This window comes from Lytechinus pictus, chromosome 2 (assembly GCF_037042905.1).
Source record: "Lytechinus pictus isolate F3 Inbred chromosome 2, Lp3.0, whole genome shotgun sequence".
Taxonomy (NCBI): domain Eukaryota; kingdom Metazoa; phylum Echinodermata; class Echinoidea; order Temnopleuroida; family Toxopneustidae; genus Lytechinus; species Lytechinus pictus.
This window is the reverse complement of record NC_087246.1, coordinates 68,245,413-68,269,009: the sequence shown is the minus strand read 5'-3', so window position 1 is coordinate 68,269,009 and position 23,597 is coordinate 68,245,413. Positions and strand designations below refer to the sequence as shown.

The following is a 23,597-nucleotide window of genomic DNA, read 5'->3' as shown; positions in this document are numbered from 1 at the left end:
CGCCGCCGCCGTCGGAAAAGCGGCGCCTATAGTCTCACTCTGCTATGCAGGTGAGACAAAAACATAATGCATGGAACTAGTATACAGGACACCAAAGTCTATAAAGCCCCCTTTACACCTTGGATGCAACACGGATCATTCCAGATTGTCAATGCGCGGTCATCTGTCTACCGTCCGGGATAACCTTGTTCATACTGGCTACTCAACGGGCGCCTTCCTTGATGTGCCAGCATATCCGGGAGAAAAATTGAACATGTTCAATTTTCATTCCGGATCCGTATTCATCCTCAGAGCCACCTTGTACATCCTTTTAGCTACCGAATGCATCTGGGAGGCTCCTTGTAAGAACCGGGAGGTCTTTGTTAATGCCGGCTCTATCTGGGGTCGAATTTTTTCCATTGTTTGGGTACATGAACAATAGTCTTTGTTCATGACCATGTAAATGTATGTTCAGAGGTTGCAAAAAGGAAAGAAACTTCAATCTTGGCCAATGCTTTAGAGATATACCAGTAGAGACCGTAAGCCACCGTGAAGGTCCGTGTGAGGACGCAGTAAAATCTGTGTCGGCTCCCTGCAGCTTTTCAAGCAGATCCCTAGTGCTACCATGTCTACCACTGTAGAAACTGCACTTTTCTGTACATTTCCATGTAAATACCCAGTTAAATCCATATTCACTTCGACAATGCTACAAAAATATCAATTTGATACCCCTGTATCACCACGGACTGAAATCCTTGTTGCATCCTTTAAGGTATAAAAGAGACTTAATGGTCTCATTTTGCCTGGTATTCCCCAGGAATTCCCTTTCTTTTAAACTCATACAATGATCTGCTTGTTTCCATGAAATCAATACTCTCTCTTCCTCTGTGATTGCCCATCTCTCAATTTCTCTTTATCTCTCCCCTCTCTGTCTGCCTGTCTCTCTCTGTCCTACGTTTTCTCTATCTCATCTCTTTTTCTTCCTCTTTCCTTTTATTTTCAATCCCCACCTTCCGCATATACCAAATCTTTTTCCATTTACCCTAAACCACTAATAAATTCATACTACAACACACAAAATAAAATTCAGGTGTAAAAATTTTTATTTCTATATCATAGGCAATCAATCTTAAAAAAAAACTGGCTCTAGTAGTTGGTAAATTAATATCATCTGACTGAATAATGCCACTTGTACAAGATTACGGGAGTGCAATTATTTAAAAACATATGTAAATGAAGTATTTCATTTTCATTCTGTAAAAATAGTTAAGTGTAGGCTTACGTAATTGAATAAACCATGTCCAGTGTGAACACTATAACTTGATTATTTTCTTCTAAAGACAATGAAAAATATATAACCATAACATTTTCAAAAAGATTTGAATCATATTGAAATTTAAGACCATTTACACAAAATTAATCTAACATACTTTTTTTCCCTGCATCAATCTTAATTATGCTGTATTAGTCTTTACAGATGGAATATTTACATACCGGTATTTTTTTTTATCTTCTTATGTTAGAAAGAGAAAACTTTGAATTTGTCTCATGTACATTTTTCCTCTCGCATCGCATTGTGCTAACAGCCTAACATTATAATTCAGAAGTAACTAAAAACATGTTATTCAGATTAAAAGTGAATAAACAAATTGTTTTTTCTTCTTCTTAATAAACTATTTATTACTATTTACCTAGAAAGTTTATTTTCTTGTAAATGAGTCTGCTGTCACATAGCATAATGATTGCATGTAATTTCCAATTTCCTAGTTTCTCCCAAGTCTTTGACAATTTCACACATTACTTGTTAGTGAACAATTTTACTTTGTTGCATTATTTTACACACCTTTCCCCAGAATTATATTGAAAAACCCATTAGGTTTATTTCCATGGCATGAATCTTATTACTTCTTTAATATACTATTATGCAATTTATTCAATGATGTTATGTGATTTCCTTTATTCTTTTTAATAAACATACTCTTAATACTGTATGTGATCTTTTTTATATAAAAAAATAAATTGTACCTGATCAATATGACACTAGAGATGCTTGATCATCATTACACCATTTTGTCAATTGTTAGAACAGTGAAGTTTATTCGCAACACAATTATATCAAATGAACTTTTTAAAATAATGAAAGCAATTAAAATGTACATGCATTTCATATTTCATAAGATGAAATGAATCATTGCATTTGTCTCTCAAATGGACCGGCCATCAAATAAAACAGAATGTAAAGCAAATTCATATTGAAAATATAAAAAAAATATTTAAAATGAAAGCACTTATAGTAAACTTCGTATCATGAATGTACATTACACGTATCTCTTTGGTTCTTTGTTTGAAAAATCTCAGTTCTGTTGATGATGCATAATCAGTACATGGTCTTTTTATTATTATAGTAATTAAGGAGGATACACACAAAACTATGCATATTCCAACATAAGGAGAATTAACAATAAGACGATTATCAATCATTTTCTTTTATAAAATATCAAATCTACTTTGTACATTTTACAAATTTTTTCCACAATCTTTGTTTCCTTGTGGTAAAAATTATACATTTTAATAAAAGTACATTATTTCCCATTACTGCGTACCTATCGACCCTCTTACCTTTTCTTCTGTTTGAAAAGACTTTCCTAAAATTCATGTTTAACCCTAAAAGCGCTGGGCTATTTGAGATGTATTGAGAACATGGGGGGCATGATACCCCACCCCTTCCCCACTGAGCTCGGCTGCTATTCTTTTCAACATACATTACAAGACAGTACACAAAAATTCTAAAAATAATTTTTGTATAATTCCAAAAATAATTATTGTATGCAAATTTATTCATGATAAACATTATTTGCATATTCAACACCCAATATTATGTAAGAATTTCCTCTCCTTTTCAAGATGTTATCTTTGTAGATTTACAGATTTTCACAAAGAAAAATTGCAAAAGCCAAATTTGTCCTTATGTATTTCTTTGGTTTTTTTTATCTGATGTTTTTCTTTCTTTTTTTCAATGAAACGTATTACTGACCATTTAAAAAACAAATTTAGCCCTAAATTAGTTAAGACCAATAAGAATGAAGAATAATCACCCTTTTATGAATTTCATCTCCCATAGACTTTACAACAGGGATGCCACTAGGTGTCCTCCAAAAATACTGAAACTTATCGCGGGCCGGGATAGTGTCCAAGAATTTTTTTTTTTAGGGGGGGTCCACCTTTAATTTTGGGATGGACACATGTCACAGGTAAAAAAAAAAAAAAAAAAAAAAAAAAAAAAAAATTAGGAGGGGGGGGGGTCCGCCCCCACCTCAAATTTAGGGGAGGGGGGAGGACCAAGTGGCTTCTTACCTTGTTGTGATCGATGACTGAAGTCAATTAGGTTTGAAAAACTGACGGTAGTTAGTTGTGTGTTTCTCATAGAACGCTAGACCAAAAGCTTCAGTCTCTGTATTTTGGTTGTTCAGCTGAACCGCGTTGGCTCTACTCACCAATACATAGACTAAAGTCAGTGAAGAGTTGTTGGCCAGTACATAAAGACAACCTATCAGCTAACCCAGGGAGCTCCGGCCCGCTTTCCGGGCCGGAGCTCCCTGGGTTCCGTATCAGCATGCAGCAGTAACGTTAGATCTAACATTCAGCGAAAACCCGATTTTCGGATCGTTTTTGGTACATAAAATGTAACATTATAAAAAAATAATTACATCCAAACTTACGAGAAAATATATAAAATTCAGAAACATCGTACCTTAGACCGCAGTTACCGCTAATTCCTTTCAAATGATGATCAAAACTTAGTCATCCTCGATTCCTTCGTTGGTCATCGTGAGTTGCCATCTTGGATGACGTCATCATCTGTACAGACGTATTTACCAGTCGCTATAATACCGCGATTCGTGCCGCTACTTTGCGCTTGTCTATGTGCATGTGTTCGGAACTTGTCGCTCGCATTGATTGGCCAGGATATCGATAATTCTAATCAGAAAGCCTTGATAAAAGCATAACTCAATGAACGTAGTAGGCAGTGCGCGCGTTTATAAATTATGTACTGTATAAAAGCAACTATCTCGGGGAAATATCTCCCACTCGGTCGATCGACATGCATCGCAATCGGGAGAGATAGGGGGGGAAAAAAGGAGGACTTTCCGTTTTTTTTAATACACAGAAAACAGGAAAAGTCGGAAATACGGAAATAAGACAGATAGCAGGAAAAAAGCCGGAATTCCGTATAAATACGGAAAAGTGGCATCCCTGTTACAAAGTATAAAAATGGGCCATTTTTTGGCATGACATTGTCGCGTAAAATGTCGTAAGGTGTTGCAAATGCTATACTCGTATGTTGCGCGAGATTCAAAGAAAAAGTCACAACATTTTGCCACTATCCTTGTCTGTTCTGAAATGATCGCGCTAATTGTTGAGGGGGAGCATGATGGCCCCCAGTCCTATTAGGGTTAGGATCCTATTAATATAAACATTGTTAATAAATTCTTTAAGATAGTATAAAGAGAATTAATTAAAAGAAGTTAAAAAGTAAAACTTAATGATTTTTTTAGAGCAGGGCAATTTATGATGACATAATTTCATTAATCGACAATAATTCATTGAAATATTTGACATAAATTAAGACTTGTAAATCTTATATAATGATAAATGAACAAAAATATCACCCAGTACATCCAATACAAAATGGAATATATATAAAATATTACATACTAAATGCAAAGGGAGAAAAAAAAATCATACTTAAAGACGAGAGCTTTTAACGTGCAAGTCATTTGGTGAGAGACATATGAGAAGAATCAGAAAGCAAATTTGAGGTTTAATACAGGTAGCCGAGTTTGACATTGCTCTCCTTTACTGTGCAGGGATCTGTTCAAGAGGAACCTCGGTGAAGCCTTCATTGGGGGCTCCCTGTGGTGGTGGGCGAGGTGGAGGGTTCTCTGGGGGTCTGTTAGTAAGAGTTTTAGCTCTCTGGACTTTGGCCTTGCTTGCTTGCCAGCTCTCACCACCAAGAGCAGCCTTGAAGTAGATGAGAGATGCAATAAAGAGACAGATGCCTCCGAGGAGAGTAGGGAACTGGAAAATGCATGGAACACTCATCCTGTAAAAATATACAAAATACCTTATTAGTATCCACACAATGACTATGTAATTAATGCCTTTGAACTATTATTGATTCATTTATTTTGTTCTGGAAGAGAGGGACACTTTATAATTGTGAGGATACATGTTGTAGAAAATATGCAATTTCAAAAGTCTTAAAACCCTCTGCTAATGATGCCTTATTGGCCCCACCAAAAAAAAACATTTTTTTTTAAATATTTCATTCCAACCAGCTGTTAAACTCATGTAGCCACATCATGTACTAGCAGCACCATATCCAGATGACAATACTGTACAGCAATGTCCAGATAAGATCATGTGTATATACAGAGTCAACCCTTTATTACCTTTCAGGCTTTCTAAAAGTATTCAATTTCACTAGGTTTAAACTATCACATTTTATAATGGATTGAAATTGAATGCATCAAACTTGTGTACAGTTCTAAAAGAATCTCATGTATTTCTACAAGTTAAAAAGCAGTTCTAAGAAAAAATAATAATTTTCAGTACTCATATTGAGCTGAATCTTCATTATACTTACAGGAGATATAGGATGAATCTGATGAAATAATTGGTTGTGACTGGAGATAAGGTTAGCAAAACAGGATGAAAGATGGTCTGAAATCTATGGAATATAATGCAGAATAGAAAGTAGAGTTAAACACAACCTCAAAAGATATAAACTTTTTCAAGTCTTCATCAAGCATGCACTGTCACTCTGCCAGCACATTGCACAGAAATTCCACTTTAACTTGAATTGACTAGTTACTATATCTGGATTATTTCTACAAAGTTCTACATGTGCAAGGTACAGAGTATCATCAAGTCAAAACACAATTACATGCCATTTCTAGAAGATCAAAAGTAGATAAGAGAGAGTGAGAAGAGTGGTAATGGTAGGAGTGGAGAGAGAAGGGGAAGGGAGTGGAAGAAGAGAAGACAGAAAGGGATGACCAGGGGAGCAAAGAGGGGAGGGTAAGGGAGTGGGAGAGTGAGGGGGCAAGGGGGTGGAGAGATAGGTGAGAGAGGGGGGAGAGAATATGTGGACATGCACAGGAGGAAAGAAAATGGGGGAAAGGGGGGGGGGGACAATGAATGGGAAGGAAGTGGAGATGTAGCAAGGAGGGAGCCAGGAGGATGGAGCAAGGAGGAGGGAGCAAGGAGGAGGGAGCAAGGAGGAGGGAGACGAGAGGAGGGAGACGAGAGGAGGGAGCAAGGAGGAGGAAGCCAGGAGGAGGAAGCCAGGAGGGAGACGGGAGAAGGGAGGTGGGGAAGAAAGGATAAGGGAAGGAAAGGTACTGGAGAAGACTTGTTGATAAATTTTACTCACAACTACGTATACACCCTGTATGTATATTAATTAGTAAAACACTTTAACAAGCTGTTATGGATTTTCTGTTCTTTTTCAATGAAAACTATGAGTAATCTTCAAATATATTCCTTCTTGGTTATTGTAAAAGAAATGTACATTATTGTGACCTGTCTGAGACTCTGAAATGAACAAATCTTGTAAAAATATCACATTAAGAATTTTTATTTCTAGAATCATATTTACCTTCTTTCAACTGTACTTCCCTTTCTCCTCATTCCTCTAGGGTATTCAATAATGATAACAAGTACACTGGCAACTCTGATGTTAATTAGTCAAGGATCAGTAGAATTTGAAGAAAAAAACACATCACCAAACGATTGTGACCACACTCCTACAAATGAAGATTCTGCAGGCAAAAACTTTACAATTTTTTTCACAACATTAGAAAAAATATTTCTTTTTTAGAATGGTTTTATTCATCCAATGTGTGAAATATTTTCCTGCACCTAACATTTGAAACAAGTTATATATATATCACAATGTCTGTTAGAGTGGATTAGAGTTTACAAGCCCATGCTGTACAGTGGTTAAAGGCACATTTAATTCATATTAAAAAAATACAATATAAAGCCTGAAATGGGAGGTTGTCAGAGCCTGACGACAGGCATTTGCCTAAAGAATTGCATCTTTACAGTAATAAAGCTTAAATCAATCTCAAGCTATCAAAGATTATGCTCATAAATGTCATTGCACTGACCTCGATGGCTTTGGAAATTATTTGCCACTTTCTATTTTTTATATGCTTCAATATACATGTAGGATGTGCAGTTACATGTAGTTTTAAAAGTAGAGGAGAGACCTTCCCTAAAAATATTAAAATTCAAGGCCTATAATGACACAGGAATAGGATATTATTAAAGGTGTACATAGTACAATTTACTGGAGCCCAAAACAAACTTGACATTTTTTGCAGATATATGTACATCATTCATTTCCTAATTTGATACCTCCATTTATCATCGAAATCAATATTTTGCCACAATTAATGAATACCCATTTTTATCAATTTATCTTTCTTTATTTTTATTTCATAATTTGGAAAACACACACACAAAATCATGCTTTAATAATAATTGTGCAGAATCTCTGCCATCATGTATACGTGCAAACATTCATTTACCCAATGGACAATGTAAATTCTATCTGCTCTAATTTCCTCAGACCAATATCAAAATAGCCCAATCATTTCCTGACAGCAGTGACAGGGCATTGGTGTATATACATGTATAATGTATCACTGTATCCAGTAGGCATTTCTGGTAATCACAGAACCAGGAAATAATGCTATACTTTTACAAAACAAAATGAGTTGTCTTTGTGGAATCTTTACCAAATGTTATTTTTTTCTTCTCTGCTGTGAGAGGTTTCAGTATCACAGAATTACCAGGAAGTTGTACATGTACTGTAAAAGGTTTCAATATCGGATTATAACACATTTGATGGAAATTCAGAAATTTCATCCCCAAAATACAACAAAATATCATTAATTTCAAGGAATGATTGACTGGATCCCATATTTATGAGAATAAAAAAAAAGATTCCCCTAAAAAAATACATATTCTGGGTGTAAGCCTGAAATATCATAACATTTATGGAATTAAATGGAACAGATTTAGGTAAAATCAGACAGACAAAATAATGGAAATTTTGTTAAAATCAGACAAGGAATAACAAAACATGATATTTTCAAGTTTTATCATTAATCGGTTGAGACAGTTCTCTGCATGTTTTAATGAATATGCAATGAGCAAGCTGATGGTGTCATATCCCCACTTATTCTTTCGTATTACATGTAGGCCTATATGTACATTATATGAAATTATATTCATTCGAATTCCGTATTGAATGTGTGAAATATTCATTGCTGCATTTATTTTGTTACAAAATTGGAGACATACATGCATAATACACAAATATGAAAATATGATAAAATTATGATTTCATGTAATGTACGAAAAGGGAAAGTAGGGATGTGAAAATAAGTTGACAATCATCAGCCAACCTAATGAATATTCATGATGATGTAAATATAATTGTTTTCACAAAATATTACTTAACTTTACATTCAATTACTTTCTTCATTGTTAACAGATTTTGATGAAACTTTCAATGTTTTAGTTGGTGAATTTTAACCTATGGATGTACTTTCAACCTGGAGTAGGCTACTCTTTCAAATCAAATTCTCTACAAAACTAGAATTAAAGTTTAGTATAGAATTTATCTACACTGAGGCTATGGAACATATCATGTCTACTGGAAAACTGCCTTGTGAATGTGATTTCAATCAATTTATTCCCACTTATCTTATTAAAAAAGTTCTTTAGTTTGTTACAGTCTTAATTAAAGCTTTAAGATTTAGCATGAATAGATTTTTGCAAAACCACAAACAATTCTTTTCTTTGTGTTCATGTTGTTTTATCATAAAAAACTATTAAAACCATTTGCTGATTAAGGGTCTTTTAATGCTTCCATTGCAAAAACAGAATCGGTGTTTTCAAACGTTTTTTTCATCAGGACAATCACATTCACAAACAGGGTCTTGGGAGTGATGTTTATGCTTATATTTGCTGAGGCCAAATTACGATCTGCAGCTGGCTTCGCATCATAATTTCTGTTGAGCAGGAAAGCTAGGTCAAATTGGGTGCAAATTTTCAAAATGTTTGTTCCAAGTGTTGTTATGGTCGACTATTATTTTGATATCGAACAATGTCCAATCTTTTAGTAATATCATGGGGCTACGTGGCATAGCCATAGAATTTCCATCATGGTGAGGATAAATGAAAGACAGAATAAAGTACATTTAAAGTAACAAGAAAATAGTAATACATCAGTTATGGTTTTCTTTGTGCTAATGACTCAGCAATGTCTCCTCATCATACAGTAACTCACGCTCCGCACAAGTTTTAGTATTAATAATAAGTATTAATTCAATAATCACATGCAATTGTTGGCCTTTATCAGAACCAAAAAGTTGGGAGATAACTCCCTATTGAACCAATGCGACTTTATTTGCGGCATTTTGCGCATGGAATTTCATCAAACTGGAAGCCTGTAACAAATGACATCAAACGCATTTATAACCGTGGTCTTGTTTATATCCCCCCAGAAGAAAACTGACTCTGGAGAAATGATGTTTTGAAACATACCTTTTTGTAAGTGTAGGATTGGCATCTAAAAGGTTGTTTAGATGAAAATAAGCAAGGATGCAAACCATGGAACTGTGAACTAATTAAATGTAATAACCTATTTCTGACTTTTTACATCACAGCTACAGTGTATTACAAAGAAGAAGAACTTTATGCGCATATCAGGATGAAAGGATACATAGTGTAGTAGGCAAATGCTGCTCCATCAAATCCAAACACTCCAACTATTCCACCCATCAGCATTACTGAAATGGAAAAAAAAACCATGAGAAATGTTTTTGGATGCCATGTTACTCCAATTATACTCTTTATATTTAACAGATTATAATCATCACTCTGCCACACATGATAATATTGAGTCATAAGATTACAAAATATTAATGTTCGGTTCTATAATGTGCTTTTGCCTGTACCAAAATATTTGGCTCGTGTGCAATTCGAATACCGGTACTGTATCAGAGAAATGTGATATCAAGAGCCTATATGCAACACAATGGCATAAAATATATGACTGCAATGGCAAAGGATTTATGTCTGCTAGTTCCATCATTAACAACTGATGAGCAGTGTTTCATGCAGCTCCTCCGACCTCCATCATACTTTTCATATTTTTTTCAGTTGAAAAGGGGCATGAGATTTACCAATGCTTGCCTTGGCTTGTCCAAGCTTGTCAAATATGTAATGAACTACAGATTTGATAAGAAATCCACACAACATAATAGCACTGAACTCAATGGAGTATGGTAATGCACTGATTTATAACGATGGCTACTTTGCCTACGTAAAAGTTAAATCATATTTAACCAATGAAAATGAAAATAATGGAGGAGCCAATTAAAAGTGTAGGAGTCCTATTCAATAACCAATAAGAGATGGTGGATGGAGATGAATAAAATGTTGGGATGATTGTACATGTATAAGAATGTTGAACAAAAGAATCAGATGTGAGAATGTGAAGAATGAACACATCTGAATAGGAAAAGAAAGACAAGAGAAGAAGTCAAATGGAAATGATGACAACAGAAGCAAGAATGTTTACAAAGCTGAAGTAAATACCAAAGCTGGAACTGTTAATGACTTTACTATACAAGGAAAACAAGTGTCAAAATAAGAATCCTACAGACAGCAAACTGTTGCTGAGATTCCATTTTGTGATGTATTGTACTACTAATAAGATATGAGTTCCAACCTTGACAATTTATATGACTGGTTTACAGGTTAACAAATTGGGCAAACTTTGTTATGCCCACTGCCCAGCCACCACAAAATCTGCAGGACCATTAATTTATAGTCAAATCAACAGTATACTTTTATCAAATTATAAAACCCATTCAGACAGTGTGTAGCTTTTATCTGACGCCGAGTCTGACAACCAACCACAAGCAATTGTCGGCAGAATCAAGAGTTATTAAAATGGCCTTTATACCTCTGCTCTTTAGAAATTCTTTACCTTGGCATTGCTATACATTTTTTCATATCTCAAGTACTTATAAGTAGGCTTATTTGTGGCCAATTTGATGATTGCTTGGTAAAGTGCTCTAGCTAGATTTTAGTGCCTGGCAAATTGTAAAAGGCAAAGCGTAACAAGCAAAGTGTACAAGCAAATCAAGTAAAGCGCTCGACCTCTACATGTATCTCCAATTTAGCCAAGAAGTTTATGATGGTGTTGAGAAATGGGCCATTGGCATGCAACATAAAACATGATTCCCTGCCCAAGACCAACTAACGATATCATGATTATGACTAATAATCACAACTGTGTATGGAAATAAGTATTTTTGGTTACAAAAGTGATATTTTAAAGATTTTTTTTTTAAGTGTGTGTTCAGGTGCCAGTGTTTGCAGTGAACAAGTGACCAGCTAAATCTTTACTTGTACTTTAGTTTAGTTTTGTTCAACTGCACCAAATGTCATGTGTTTTTGTGATTGCGTCCTCAGTAAAGTACAACTACTGTATTATTTGTATAGTAATACCGGTACTCTGTAAAGATCGAGGACTGTACTCAATGGAAGAAGATTCTAGATAGCCTAGATTTGGGTCTAAAAAAGTTACACTCTACTTACCAACTGCACTGACGAAAGCATGCTCATTCGCCCACATCGCCCATTCGTTGGTCATCATCTTCTCCTCCGGCATAGTTGTGATCAAATTAGTTCAATTTACTCCGATTAAAGAAACTCCAAAAAAATCCAAGTCCAAGACCTGCGGCCGTATTCTGCAGTAAGCCAAGTTTGCTAAGAAGAGACTCTCACCAACAGGCAACACGCAACAGCTTGGGGCTCTTTGGTATTGACTCTAATTTTAGTTACTCAGTCAGTATCTGCACTGTGGAAAGCCAATGACTGGAATACTATGTCAGCTCAGACTCAGCAGCTATACGTTCGCATGATATTATGGGAAGAAACCAAGGAAGAAACTCGAAGCGCACACGTATCGGCCAATGAGAACAATACAAAAAGGTGGAAACAATACAGGCAATCTGCAGCAAATGCCCATGTAATGTTATTTCCGCATTCCAACCACGAGAAAGATGGCGCACTTTAAAAATAAACAGGGGATTCCCCCAATAAATTTGGAATCTCCGAAGACAATGGGCGTGGCCATGACTTTATACTGAGCTCGAAAATTACCGTTTCATGAACGACATGAGAAAAAAAAAGGAAAGGCGAGGGAGAAAGAGGGTCAAAATGAGAAAGAGTGAGAAATTGAAACGTTGGCCGTGGGTAAGAGGAAAATTACGTCGAAAGCAGTAGGTTTTTGTAAACGTATATATTGTTTTGGATCGAGAGAGTGCATATAATGGGATGAAGTCACTTGCGCCAAAAGCGGAAGAAGAAAAAGGTATTTACCCCCCAACTGCCAAGGGGAGGGGGGGGCATGAGAAACAAAATTAAGTGCTCTAAAAACACAAAATCTCAGCATAAAAATAGGCCTAAGTCTCAATGGTCATTACCCTCCCTTATAATCATGATAATAGGCCTATTGACGTTTTAGGAATATGTTAATTCCCGCTGTTTTATTTTCGAATGTGCACGCACCGCAATATGAATGTCAGTTAGGCATGCCTTTATGGCGGATCCAGCTGTCGCCAATAGGGACATGGAGGCCGAAAATATTTTCATCCAAATTTTTCAAGATCGTGACTGCTATAAAAACTGATTTTTGCTGTTATAATGCGGGTGTAGTCCTAACTAAAAAAAAAAGTACAGGCCAGGCATCTTAACTTTATTCTTAAAAACAAAAAAATGTATATCGTAATACGAGTTGGAAGAACTTTTTTTTTTTTGGGGGGGGGGTCATTTAGACCTAAAACGGGATATTTAAGCTCAATTTGTAATCATTAACACTCGGATGCGTATAACTTAACAGGCGAGGGAGAAAGAGGGTCAAAATGAGAAAGAGTGAGAAATTGAAACGTTGGCCGTGGGTAAGAGGAAAATTACGTCGAAAGCAGTAGGTTTTTGTAAACGTATATATTGTTTTGGATCGAGAGAGTGCATATAATGGGATGAAGTCACTTGCGCCAAAAGCGGAAGAAGAAAAAGGTATTTACCCCCCAACTGCCAAGGGGAGGGGGGGGGGGCATGAGAAACAAAATTAAGTGCTCTAAAAACACAAAATCTCAGCATAAAAATAGGCCTAAGTCTCAATGGTCATTACCCTCCCTTATAATCATGATAATAGGCCTATTGACGTTTTAGGAATATGTTAATTCCCGCTGTTTTATTTTCGAATGTGCACGCACCGCAATATGAATGTCAGTTAGGCATGCCTTTATGGCGGATCCAGCTGTCGCCAATAGGGACATGGAGGCCGAAAATATTTTCATCCAAATTTTTCAAGATCGTGACTGCTATAAAAACTGATTTTTGCTGTTATAATGCGGGTGTAGTCCTAACTAAAAAAAAAAGTACAGGCCAGGCATCTTAACTTTATTCTTAAAAACAAAAAAATGTATATCGTAATACGAGTTGGAAGAACTTTTTTTTTTTGGGGGGGGGTCATTTAGACCTAAAACGGGATATTTAAGCTCAATTTGTAATCATTAACACTCGGATGCGTATAACTTAACAGGCGAGGGAGAAAGAGGGTCAAAATGAGAAAGAGTGAGAAATTGAAACGTTGGCCGTGGGTAAGAGGAAAATTACGTCGAAAGCAGTAGGTTTTTGTAAACGTATATATTGTTTTGGATCGAGAGAGTGCATATAATGGGATGAAGTCACTTGCGCCAAAAGCGGAAGAAGAAAAAGGTATTTACCCCCCAACTGCCAAGGGGAGGGGGGGGGCATGAGAAACAAAATTAAGTGCTCTAAAAACACAAAATCTCAGCATAAAAATAGGCCTAAGTCTCAATGGTCATTACCCTCCCTTATAATCATGATAATAGGCCTATTGACGTTTTAGGAATATGTTAATTCCCGCTGTTTTATTTTCGAATGTGCACGCACCGCAATATGAATGTCAGTTAGGCATGCCTTTATGGCGGATCCAGCTGTCGCCAATAGGGACATGGAGGCCGAAAATATTTTCATCCAAATTTTTCAAGATCGTGACTGCTATAAAAACTGATTTTTGCTGTTATAATGCGGGTGTAGTCCTAACTAAAAAAAAAGTACAGGCCAGGCATCTTAACTTTATTCTTAAAAACAAAAAAATGTATATCGTAATACGAGTTGGAAGAACTTTTTTTTTGGGGGGGGGTCATTTAGACCTAAAACGGGATATTTAAGCTCAATTTGTAATCATTAACACTCGGATGCGTATAACTTAACAATTAATGTAAATGCAATGCGCTGAAGATATTGGACCTATAAATTCATGGGTGTCGATCACGGGGGGGATGGGGGGGATATATCCCCCCCAATATTTCAAGTGGGGGGGGGGGTGGCCTGTATTATCATCCCCCCCAATAATTTAGGGTAGACAAATTATAATAATGATGATGAAAAAATGAAAAGTTTGATCATGATGATTATAGTGATGATTATGCCATCAATCAGTTTGTTTCCTTCGCAATTTGTGTATATTGTTATTAAATAAAACATTCTTTTTCAGGACTATTAAACAGATGGGTGGAGGTTCAAGATGAAAAAGAGTGAAATGTTTTTGTATATGATATTTTTAACACATGACATAAAAGGACCCCAACGAAAAACAACTTTTGTGGATAGGGTGTTCCATCCCACCAGTGGTGAATAAATTGATTTTAATACATCAATGAGTAATTCAAAAGGGTGGACAATAAACGGGAGTAAAAGGGTGGCAAGATAAATCGTCTAAGGAATGACCATACAGCTATTACATACAGTAATAGCTCTATGGAATGACGGTAAGCCCGATGGCGCACGAGAAGCCACACAGTTTGTCATTTGTGCTAGTCTTAATAAGATTATTGGTCCGAATCTGCATGTTATCATCATGCATTAAGAAAAAAGATATTGCCAGTCGGGTAAGATTTAAGAGAGAAGTTGTATACACAGAGGCGTCGATCCGGGGGGGGGGCGATCACCCCACCAATGAAAATATTTTGGGGGAACATATCGTTTTGCCCCCTCCCAATAATTCCGCATGTGCAACTAAAAAATAAGATTGTAATGCTACACTGAAACCAGCAGCAAGCGAGATTGAGATTCCAACTCGATTTTGATTTAAAATCGTACTCAAAATGTCTGCTTTTCAGATTGGAATATAAAATTTTTCAGCTCGCGCTTCGCGCTCGCATCATTTCTGTACCAAAACCCCATACTTTTCATGATTAAATAGGTGAATAGAGTGTCCCGTTTTCAGTTCTATACCTCAAAAGAACTCCCGCTTCGATTTGCAATAATTTTTTGTTGGATATATATCTTGTTCTTTATTAAAAGCGTCCATTAAACTGTCTTTTTTTCCAGATCGAAATATCAAAATTTTCAGCTGGCGCTTTGCGCTCGCATCTATACACAACAAAAAAAGTAAGTCCCCCCTTGAACAAACATCAATAATTTCCGAACCAATACGAGTTTTTGATATATTTTTACATGAGCGTGTAGGTAATTTTATAAGCTACCCTCTGAGTAAATGTTATGGATGTATTTTACGTCATGCTTCAGTGAGCACCGTCAGAAGGCAAAAATGTCACTTTTCAAAAGTCACAAGCCAAAAATCATGACTTTGATTCCATTTTATTGGAACTGATTCCACATTCTCATCATGAAAAATAGTCAGAAGGCTTGTAAAAGGTACTTTCTAAAAGACGAAACATTTTTTTGGCTAAATTTCACGGTTGAATAAACACAAGTCCAAATTTGCTATAATTTGATTTTTTTTACACATTTTCATCAATAAAAATGATAGAATATGATGACAGTTATTTTGGGGAAGAGTATCTTCAACAATATTAATCGTTTCACGGTTCAATGAACATTTATTGAAAACAAAAAATACGGTTTTCAAATATCATAGGCAAGTATTGTTTCATTTTGGTAACTGAAACTGATCTTTTATCAACTTTTTCGTTATGTTCATGACCAGTTAACACGCTTCAATGATTCAAAGGCGTTTAATTAAGCATTCACGCTTAAATGAACATGTGGAATGTGATGAGCTCTTTTTTACGTTATTGGAAAAAATGCAATTTGTAACTATGGATATCTGTCACACACCTCCTTGCATGGTTCATTTGATTTGATTTCTATGAAAATCCCGATGTTTAATGCATCAGTAAGCACACAATATTAAAAAATTATGCAAATGAGAAGAAAGTTCAAGGACTTGGCCCCACTCTGTGCCGTATCGAATTGTTATTTTGGTGTGCGCACCTTTTGAATAGTGTTACTCTTAAGCCATGTGCGAAGTTTCATGAAATAACTGTTGGCAGAAGTAACAAAAACCGTCCATGAAACAAACCCCTTAATTCATTTTTGTTAAAAGTTTGACTTCCTCTCTCATAGACTTGTGTACATTATGGGTGCATATGTTTAAAAATAAGTAACCCCTTATTCAATATGGTGGAACTTTTTTTCAAGGCTGTCTTTAGCAATGTCACTTGGCAGTAATGTTTATCAACCTATGGGCAGAATTCTGTGCAAAAATGAAATCGATTTGTTCATTTACGGATGAGTGAGCACGCATAAAAGTGGGAAAATTTGTATTTTCAATGTCACAGACTCATTTTAAAGGGTAATAAGGTGAATATTGGGGGTAAATTCGGTTTCAAATGTGACTTTAATTACTGTTGTTTTTATCATCCATCATTTCTATCACCACACACTTTCCGAACTTTTAACATTTTCATGGTTAAGCGAGCACATTCGAAAACTTAGGAATGAATACTCTTTATACTGCATAAATGTATTCTGTTCCTAACAATTTCTCATGATCAGTTTAATTTATGGACAAATCAGTGGTGGGTCCAGAATTAAAAAATTGGGGAGGGGCTTATAATCGGGGGAGCCACCAACATTTTCAAATTGTAATATGACCTAACAAGTTGTAGAGGATACTACCAAAAACCCCTTTGATGATACGTCACAATACAGGGGCCGCGGAACGGTTTTCAAAGTGTGGGGGAGGGGCTGAGCCAAAGGTGGGGGGTGGGGGCTGACCATGCAAAAAATTACAATCGTATGGTAATTTTTACACTTTTGTACATGCTTTTGGAAAAAAGTGGGCCCCCACCCCGCTTCCGCGGCCCCTGCGATATTGTGCTCACTCAACCATGAACATACGATATCAAAATTGTGTGTGGAGTGGCTAAATGATGGATAGTAAAACAGCATAACACCATAAAATTCACCTAAAACAACTTTTGCCCAACTTTGTATTTGCACAATCTGAAAAACGACTCTTGTGACTTTCAAAAATTGTCATTTTTAATTCAATCTTTAATTACTCATGCATGACTCAACCGATCAATCTCATTTTCACCGGGAGTTGCTTAATGAGTGTAGAAAACCACCTACGAAATATCATATCTCAAAATAACTCGGTTCAAAAGTTACAGCAATTTGATTTAGGGGGGACTTACTTTTTTTGTTGTGTATATTATACCCATCTTAATCATTGGTACCAAAAATGCTTAGAATATCAAGCTTTCACGTCAGAATATAAAGAAATTTTAGCTCGCTCTCTAGTGAGATACATCTATTTATGCTCCTCATGAGTTACTACAAACAAACCTACACAGGTACATTTTTCCTGTTTTCATGTCATACTAAAAAATTTCAGCTCGCGCTTCGCGCTCGCATTGTTGGTGAGGGTGGGGGGTGTAGGGGTGTGTGGGTGAGTTTGTTCGTTTTGTATGATCGAGCGCCTTTGGAACGTTGATTCATGATTTTGCCCCCCCCCCCATCTGAAAAATGGATCGACGCCCCTGTGTATACATCATGCTCAATAAACAGATCACTATGCACATGGTCCAGACAATTTGTGTCATTTTTTCTTTCGTATGAGTTTAGAATAGGCTTACTTGTAACACAAATTGAATTTTCAAAAAAAAAATATATAAGTACAGTACACTACAACAATGAAGGAATTTTCAAGAACACCATGCATATCAATTACTCCAAAATGTCCTAACTTGTGATTTTAGTGGGGGTAATGTTGAAAGATCCCCATCCACAAGAACTTTTGTGTCAATCATCCCCCCCAACCAAGAATGCCGATCGACACCCATGCCTATAATATAGCCTGAAAAGGGGGCATTCCAATGATTGTTTCTGGGATTTCATGAAGAAGGTATGTATCTCGCTAAGCGAGCTCGTAGCGTGAGCTGAATCATATTTGTAATTTGCAATTTTTGTAATCATGAACAAGATGAATAACTCGCTGAAAAAATAGAATGCAAACTCGAATCCCGAGCAGAATAATTTTGTTCATATTGACTTGTAAACACGGTACAGCATACTCTTGAGCAGATTTTTAGTTTCAGTTTTATATGACCTGAAAGTTTTATTCATATTTTTTTTTTCCAACCAATCCCCCACTTGTTTCATTCACCTTTCATCATCTCAGACCCCGGCATCATCCTCTTATCTCTTTTTTTTCCTTCTTATTTTTGTGCATTAGGGGGTATGCTCGACCGCTTTGTCTCCCCTGATCCGCTCATAGTAATTTGGCTTAAAGGATTAAGCTGAAAAGAGATTATAGACAGACAAGTAATGTATTTTCGTACTAAAATATCCCCTTTCCCTTTCTATTAATAAAAAGAGAAAAGTACAATGATTATTTACTTAAAGGACAAGTCTATCACAACAAAAAGGTTGATTTGAATAAAAGGAGAAATTAATATCCAACAAGCATAACACTGAAAATTTCATCAAAATTGGATGTCAAATACTGAAAAGTTAGGACTTTTTAAAGTTTTGTTTAATTTCACAAAACAGTTATGCACATCTTGATGGTCGGCATACAAAATAATGATAGACTGATGACGTCACCCACTCACTATTTCTTTTTGTATTTCATTATAATTATGAAATATGAAAAATTCAAATTTTCTCCTCAATGACATAAAATTTTAATTCCTCCCTGAACATGTAGAATTACCATTATTAAAAGTGTATAATTAATTGCCAAATCTGTAAAAAATTGAAGTATTGTATAATTAAAACGATAAAAACAAAAGAATAGTGAGTGAGGGACATCATCGACTCTCTCATTTGCATATCATTGAGTTCAGCATATAACTATTTTGTGAAAAACAAGGGAAACTTCAAAATGTCATATCTTTCTTAGTTTTTGGCGCATATATTTTTTTTTGAAGGAAAGCGCCGTTAAAAACCAAATCAACAACAACAAGTTTACATCCAACTTTGATGAAATTTTCAGCGATATGCTTGTTTGATTTTTTTCTCTATCGATTCAAATCATCATTTTTCTTGATTTATACTTGTGAATTTTCAAAATCACTTTGGGATCTGTGTGCAGAAGTTTAAATTTTAAAATAAATAAATTTAGTTGGCAGGAAATTCTTTTCGGGAAGCAGGAGAAAAGTAACGGTAAATATCAATTAATTAATCATGTCTTGATTTTAGTTAAATATCTTATTTACAAAAACCGAGAATTGAAAAACCTCCTTCATTGAATGAAATAAAAAATAGTATTAGGGGGATCAAAGAGAAGAAAAGAATTTAGCAACAAAGAGGGGGACTCTTACAATCCATTTCTCTAAATGGGAAAACTTAAATATTAGACCATTTATTGGAGCCCAGAGCCAGTTCTCCACCGGATAGGGGATGGGGGTGTTTTAGGGAGGGTCGGGGGGGGGGGGGGGTACGGTCCAGGGCTGAGTTTGTTATTGAGATTGATTTTATTTGAGTGAGAGGCCGAGGCGATGGGTTTAAAAAAAAATATGCTGATGGCTTCAATTCGTTAGGTTTTATTAATGATTCATTTTTGTGTATTTGGAAAATCTCTTCTCTGTGTTTTTATTTGACACTGAAAAAAATCAATATGTTGAATTTATTGTAGAAGTTTATTCTTAATGCATATTATTATTATCAATGTTATTTATAATTATGTATTAGAAGATGTCTGACATTGTGTGCTATTGTAACATTCAAGAAAAAAATTATATTAAATTTATAAGTTGTCAAGGTCTTTATCAATTTGTAAAGACATCAAACTTCTATTTGTTATATATATTTTATTTTGTATATGAATTGAAGTTGTCAATAAAAACTACTCAATACAAAAAAAATTATGGAATGGACTTGACCTATATTTTTTCTCAACTGAATTAACTTGATATATAAATTCAAGTAAACTGACTACCTAAACTTAAAAAAAAGTGCTCAGGCCTATAGTGACTTGATCAAAGTTGGTATACCTCAAATTGGGTAATAATGGCAAAAATTATAGAGGTCGATCTGGCGAAAACCTGTCCAACGATAACGGATTTTTAAGGCTTTTATCTTTTTAAATTCATACGAGCGGCTCGATCTTATCATATTAATCATGAATTCAACATGTTATTTAAAAAAATCCATCTTAGGTCTTCTTTGGTATTACCTGCTCATTCATTAAATATTTGAATTCTGGTTTTATTGTGAGAAATAGGTACATGACAAAAGTAATACGACTCATTTAAAATAACAATTTCATAGCAATTAAGGGAAGTTAAGTATTTTATAATTCGTCCTGAACGAGAAATATTAAACTGGGATTAACATGGCATATCGCTGTTGACGTCGCGGGTTCTTATAAGAACTGTACAATATCACATTTCTTTTATTCTTTGATGTAGGCATATTGCGTCAAGTCTTAATTCACCAATATTTTTATCATTTTCAACCAGGGAGATCTGTTCCTTTTGTCTGTTTAACAGATCGTTGAAAGAGAAATTTTTATTAAATCACGACACAAAGCATGCAGGGTCATAAGCTGGTTTAACATTATAGGCTTATTAATATTGTTTTCATATACATTTTTCATAATTTTCATATTATTATACATAGATCTATTAATTGAAATGGAATATCACAAATTTTCAGCTCGAGCTTCGCGCTCGCATTATCGATTGGTGAGATGCGTATCCTATATCAGCCACTAAATGCAGATCAATCAGATCCCTTTTCTGGTCAGCATATCAAAAATTTCAGCTCGCGCTTCGCGCTCGCGTCAATTCTTTAGTTCGATACACACATATCGAAAACTTGTATGCAGTGTACCGGACATGTAAAAAAATAGCAGACGACGTTTGCAGACCTCGCGATCATCGTATGACTAGTGGTGCGGAATGTTCCATTGCGGCTTTATGGGGGAAATAGCATTACAGAGGGATAAAATGTATACACAGATAATGTTTCAGCGTTGATTCGCAATATTTTGAGTCAATTTTCATAAATTATCGTTGTTTGAACATTTAAACATCATTATAAAATGAAAGAAATAAGCAAAACTTAATTTTCAGACTTAGCTATGCAGTGGTAAGCTAGAATGCACCCCTGGTATACATAATGGACCCGTCACGAGTGTAGGTTTGCTCTTCGGACATCACTATCACAAAGAAAATCTCCTCTGATTTGATGATAAAAGTGCCCTATTTCCTTATTAACCAATCTCCATGGTTCTTTCATGAATATTTGCCTTACAATGTGCTCTTTATTGTAATCTAGGCGGAAATTCATGATACCACCACCCACCGATGTGACGACGGATATAATCCACCCGGGTAAGTACTATAAAAATGTCCCCCAAACCCATTATCCCAATACATATTCCTGACTATGGATGGTTTCTAGTGATTTTAATGTAATAAAGTGCCATATTTCCCACCAATTGAATGTAAAAAAAAATATGGTCATCTGATAGAAGAAGTTGTTACCATTCATTTCAGGGGGGCGGAAATTCTATCTGAATCAACGCTTGTACTTGATACACATTTGTTTGTGAAAAAAGGGTATAATGCAAGGGAATTCTGCGTGTTATAAGGGTGCGCGCGTGCAGCGAGGACCTTCTGTCCGCTAGTTTTCCATATGCTTTTTCATGAAAACAAAAACTGCGTGGAATGTTTAATTTTCGTGTCTCATCAAATGAAATGTCCAAAAAATTGAGCTTGTGATTCGAGCTCGCAACATCTCGCTAGGAATTAGCGCCATAGTTGACCAAAAAGAGTTTCAAAACTTCAGATTTAAAAACTTTCCACACCGCTCGCTCGCTATATGCTCGCTTGCGGGAAAAAATAATGCCTAAACCAGAAATCACTTCAAAAAGGCTTTGCTCAACTTAATTATTACAAAACACACAACTACTTCACGCAGATGATCATGGTGAAAAATATCCGTTTGCACCAAAACGCCAATTTTGACATATAGGCCTAAATGCCCTTTTTTTTGGCTTTGCCCACCAAACGAAAATACGTCCCGCCGCCTCTGCTATAGCTGGCCCGTAAATAGCCAAGGTGGAGTGTTCCCTGAACAACAGAACCTCGCCTTATCTTGTTGAAAAAAGAAATATGCGGCTATTTGAAATTCAAGAGAAAGAAAAATAAAAGAAACTGAAGAAAAAGAATATTAAAAAGAAAGAACAAGAAAAGAAAAGAAAAGGAAAAGAAAAGAAAAGATCGATCGGGTAAAGAAAAAAGGAAAGAAAAACAACACAAAGAAAAAAGAAAGAACAGAAAAGAAAAAAAACTAAGGGGGGGGGAGAAAGAAAAGGAGAAAAAAAGGAAAAGAGGAAAATAAAATAAAATAGAACAGAAAAAAATGAAGCCGGGAAAGAAGCAATTACCCGTAGCAATTATTCCTTCCAAGGAAAACAAAAAGCTCCAAAAAGCAATGGCAAAAATGTGATTTTTTGACTGGTTGCCAGCCAAACCAAAGAAGAAGAAGCGGCCGATGGGCCGGGGAAAATTCGCCTCCTCCTAGTTGGGAAAGCTGGATCCGCCCCTTGAATTAACTGACTGGACATAGGTACGGGCGTGACCATAAACTAGAAAAGGTCCACTTTTGATAATTCAGAACCCAGCCGAAAAAAAATCCTACGGGGCCTGCAGCCATGGGAATGATTTTTTGACTGATCGAGGGACGGAGCTGATGCTGTGAATAAAAAAAAAAGAGAGAGAGGTTTTCAGTTGAAAATGGAATTCAAATTGGTCCCGAGAAATTTCAAAAGCAAAAAGGAAGAAGAAGAAGAAAAAAAGGTTTTCACTACAAAATGATGGATATCAAATTGGTCCAGAGAAATTTGAAAACTTATAAGAAAGGGGTTTCACTACAAAATGAACTGAGGTCATTTCTCAATTTTTGCACATCTTCCAGAATACCTGGGGATGCTGCATATAGGCCCTTACACACGCAGTACCCCCAAGGAAATTTTTGGGGATGCTTCAGCACCCCCAGCAGGCCAGCACCCCCGCTTCCCGACGCCATGGGAGGAACAAACCCCAAAACTTATTCTCAAGAAAGGGAAAATTTACGTGTCACTTTCATGTTGTTATTAGTTTGCTTGCTTGAAGTGAGAATAATTTCGCTGCTTCCTTTGTTGCCGCCGTTTGTACGCATATCTATCGTTC

General features: G+C 35.8%; 1 protein-coding gene across 1 annotated transcript; it reads right to left on the bottom strand.

Moving 5' to 3' along the window:
* Positions 1-1,064: 1,064 nt before the first annotated feature.
* LOC129253742 (cytochrome b-245 light chain-like) lies at positions 1,065-12,136 on the bottom strand. The gene is made up of 5 exons (XM_054892167.2): positions 11,668-12,136; positions 9,782-9,848; positions 6,641-6,715; positions 5,627-5,710; positions 1,065-5,083 (listed from the first exon to the last, which is right to left on the bottom strand). The coding sequence occupies exons 1-5, from the start codon at positions 11,738-11,740 to the stop codon at positions 4,837-4,839; spliced, it is 546 nt and encodes a 181-aa protein (XP_054748142.1). The 5' UTR covers positions 11,741-12,136; the 3' UTR covers positions 1,065-4,836.
* Positions 12,137-23,597: the final 11,461 nt, after the last annotated feature.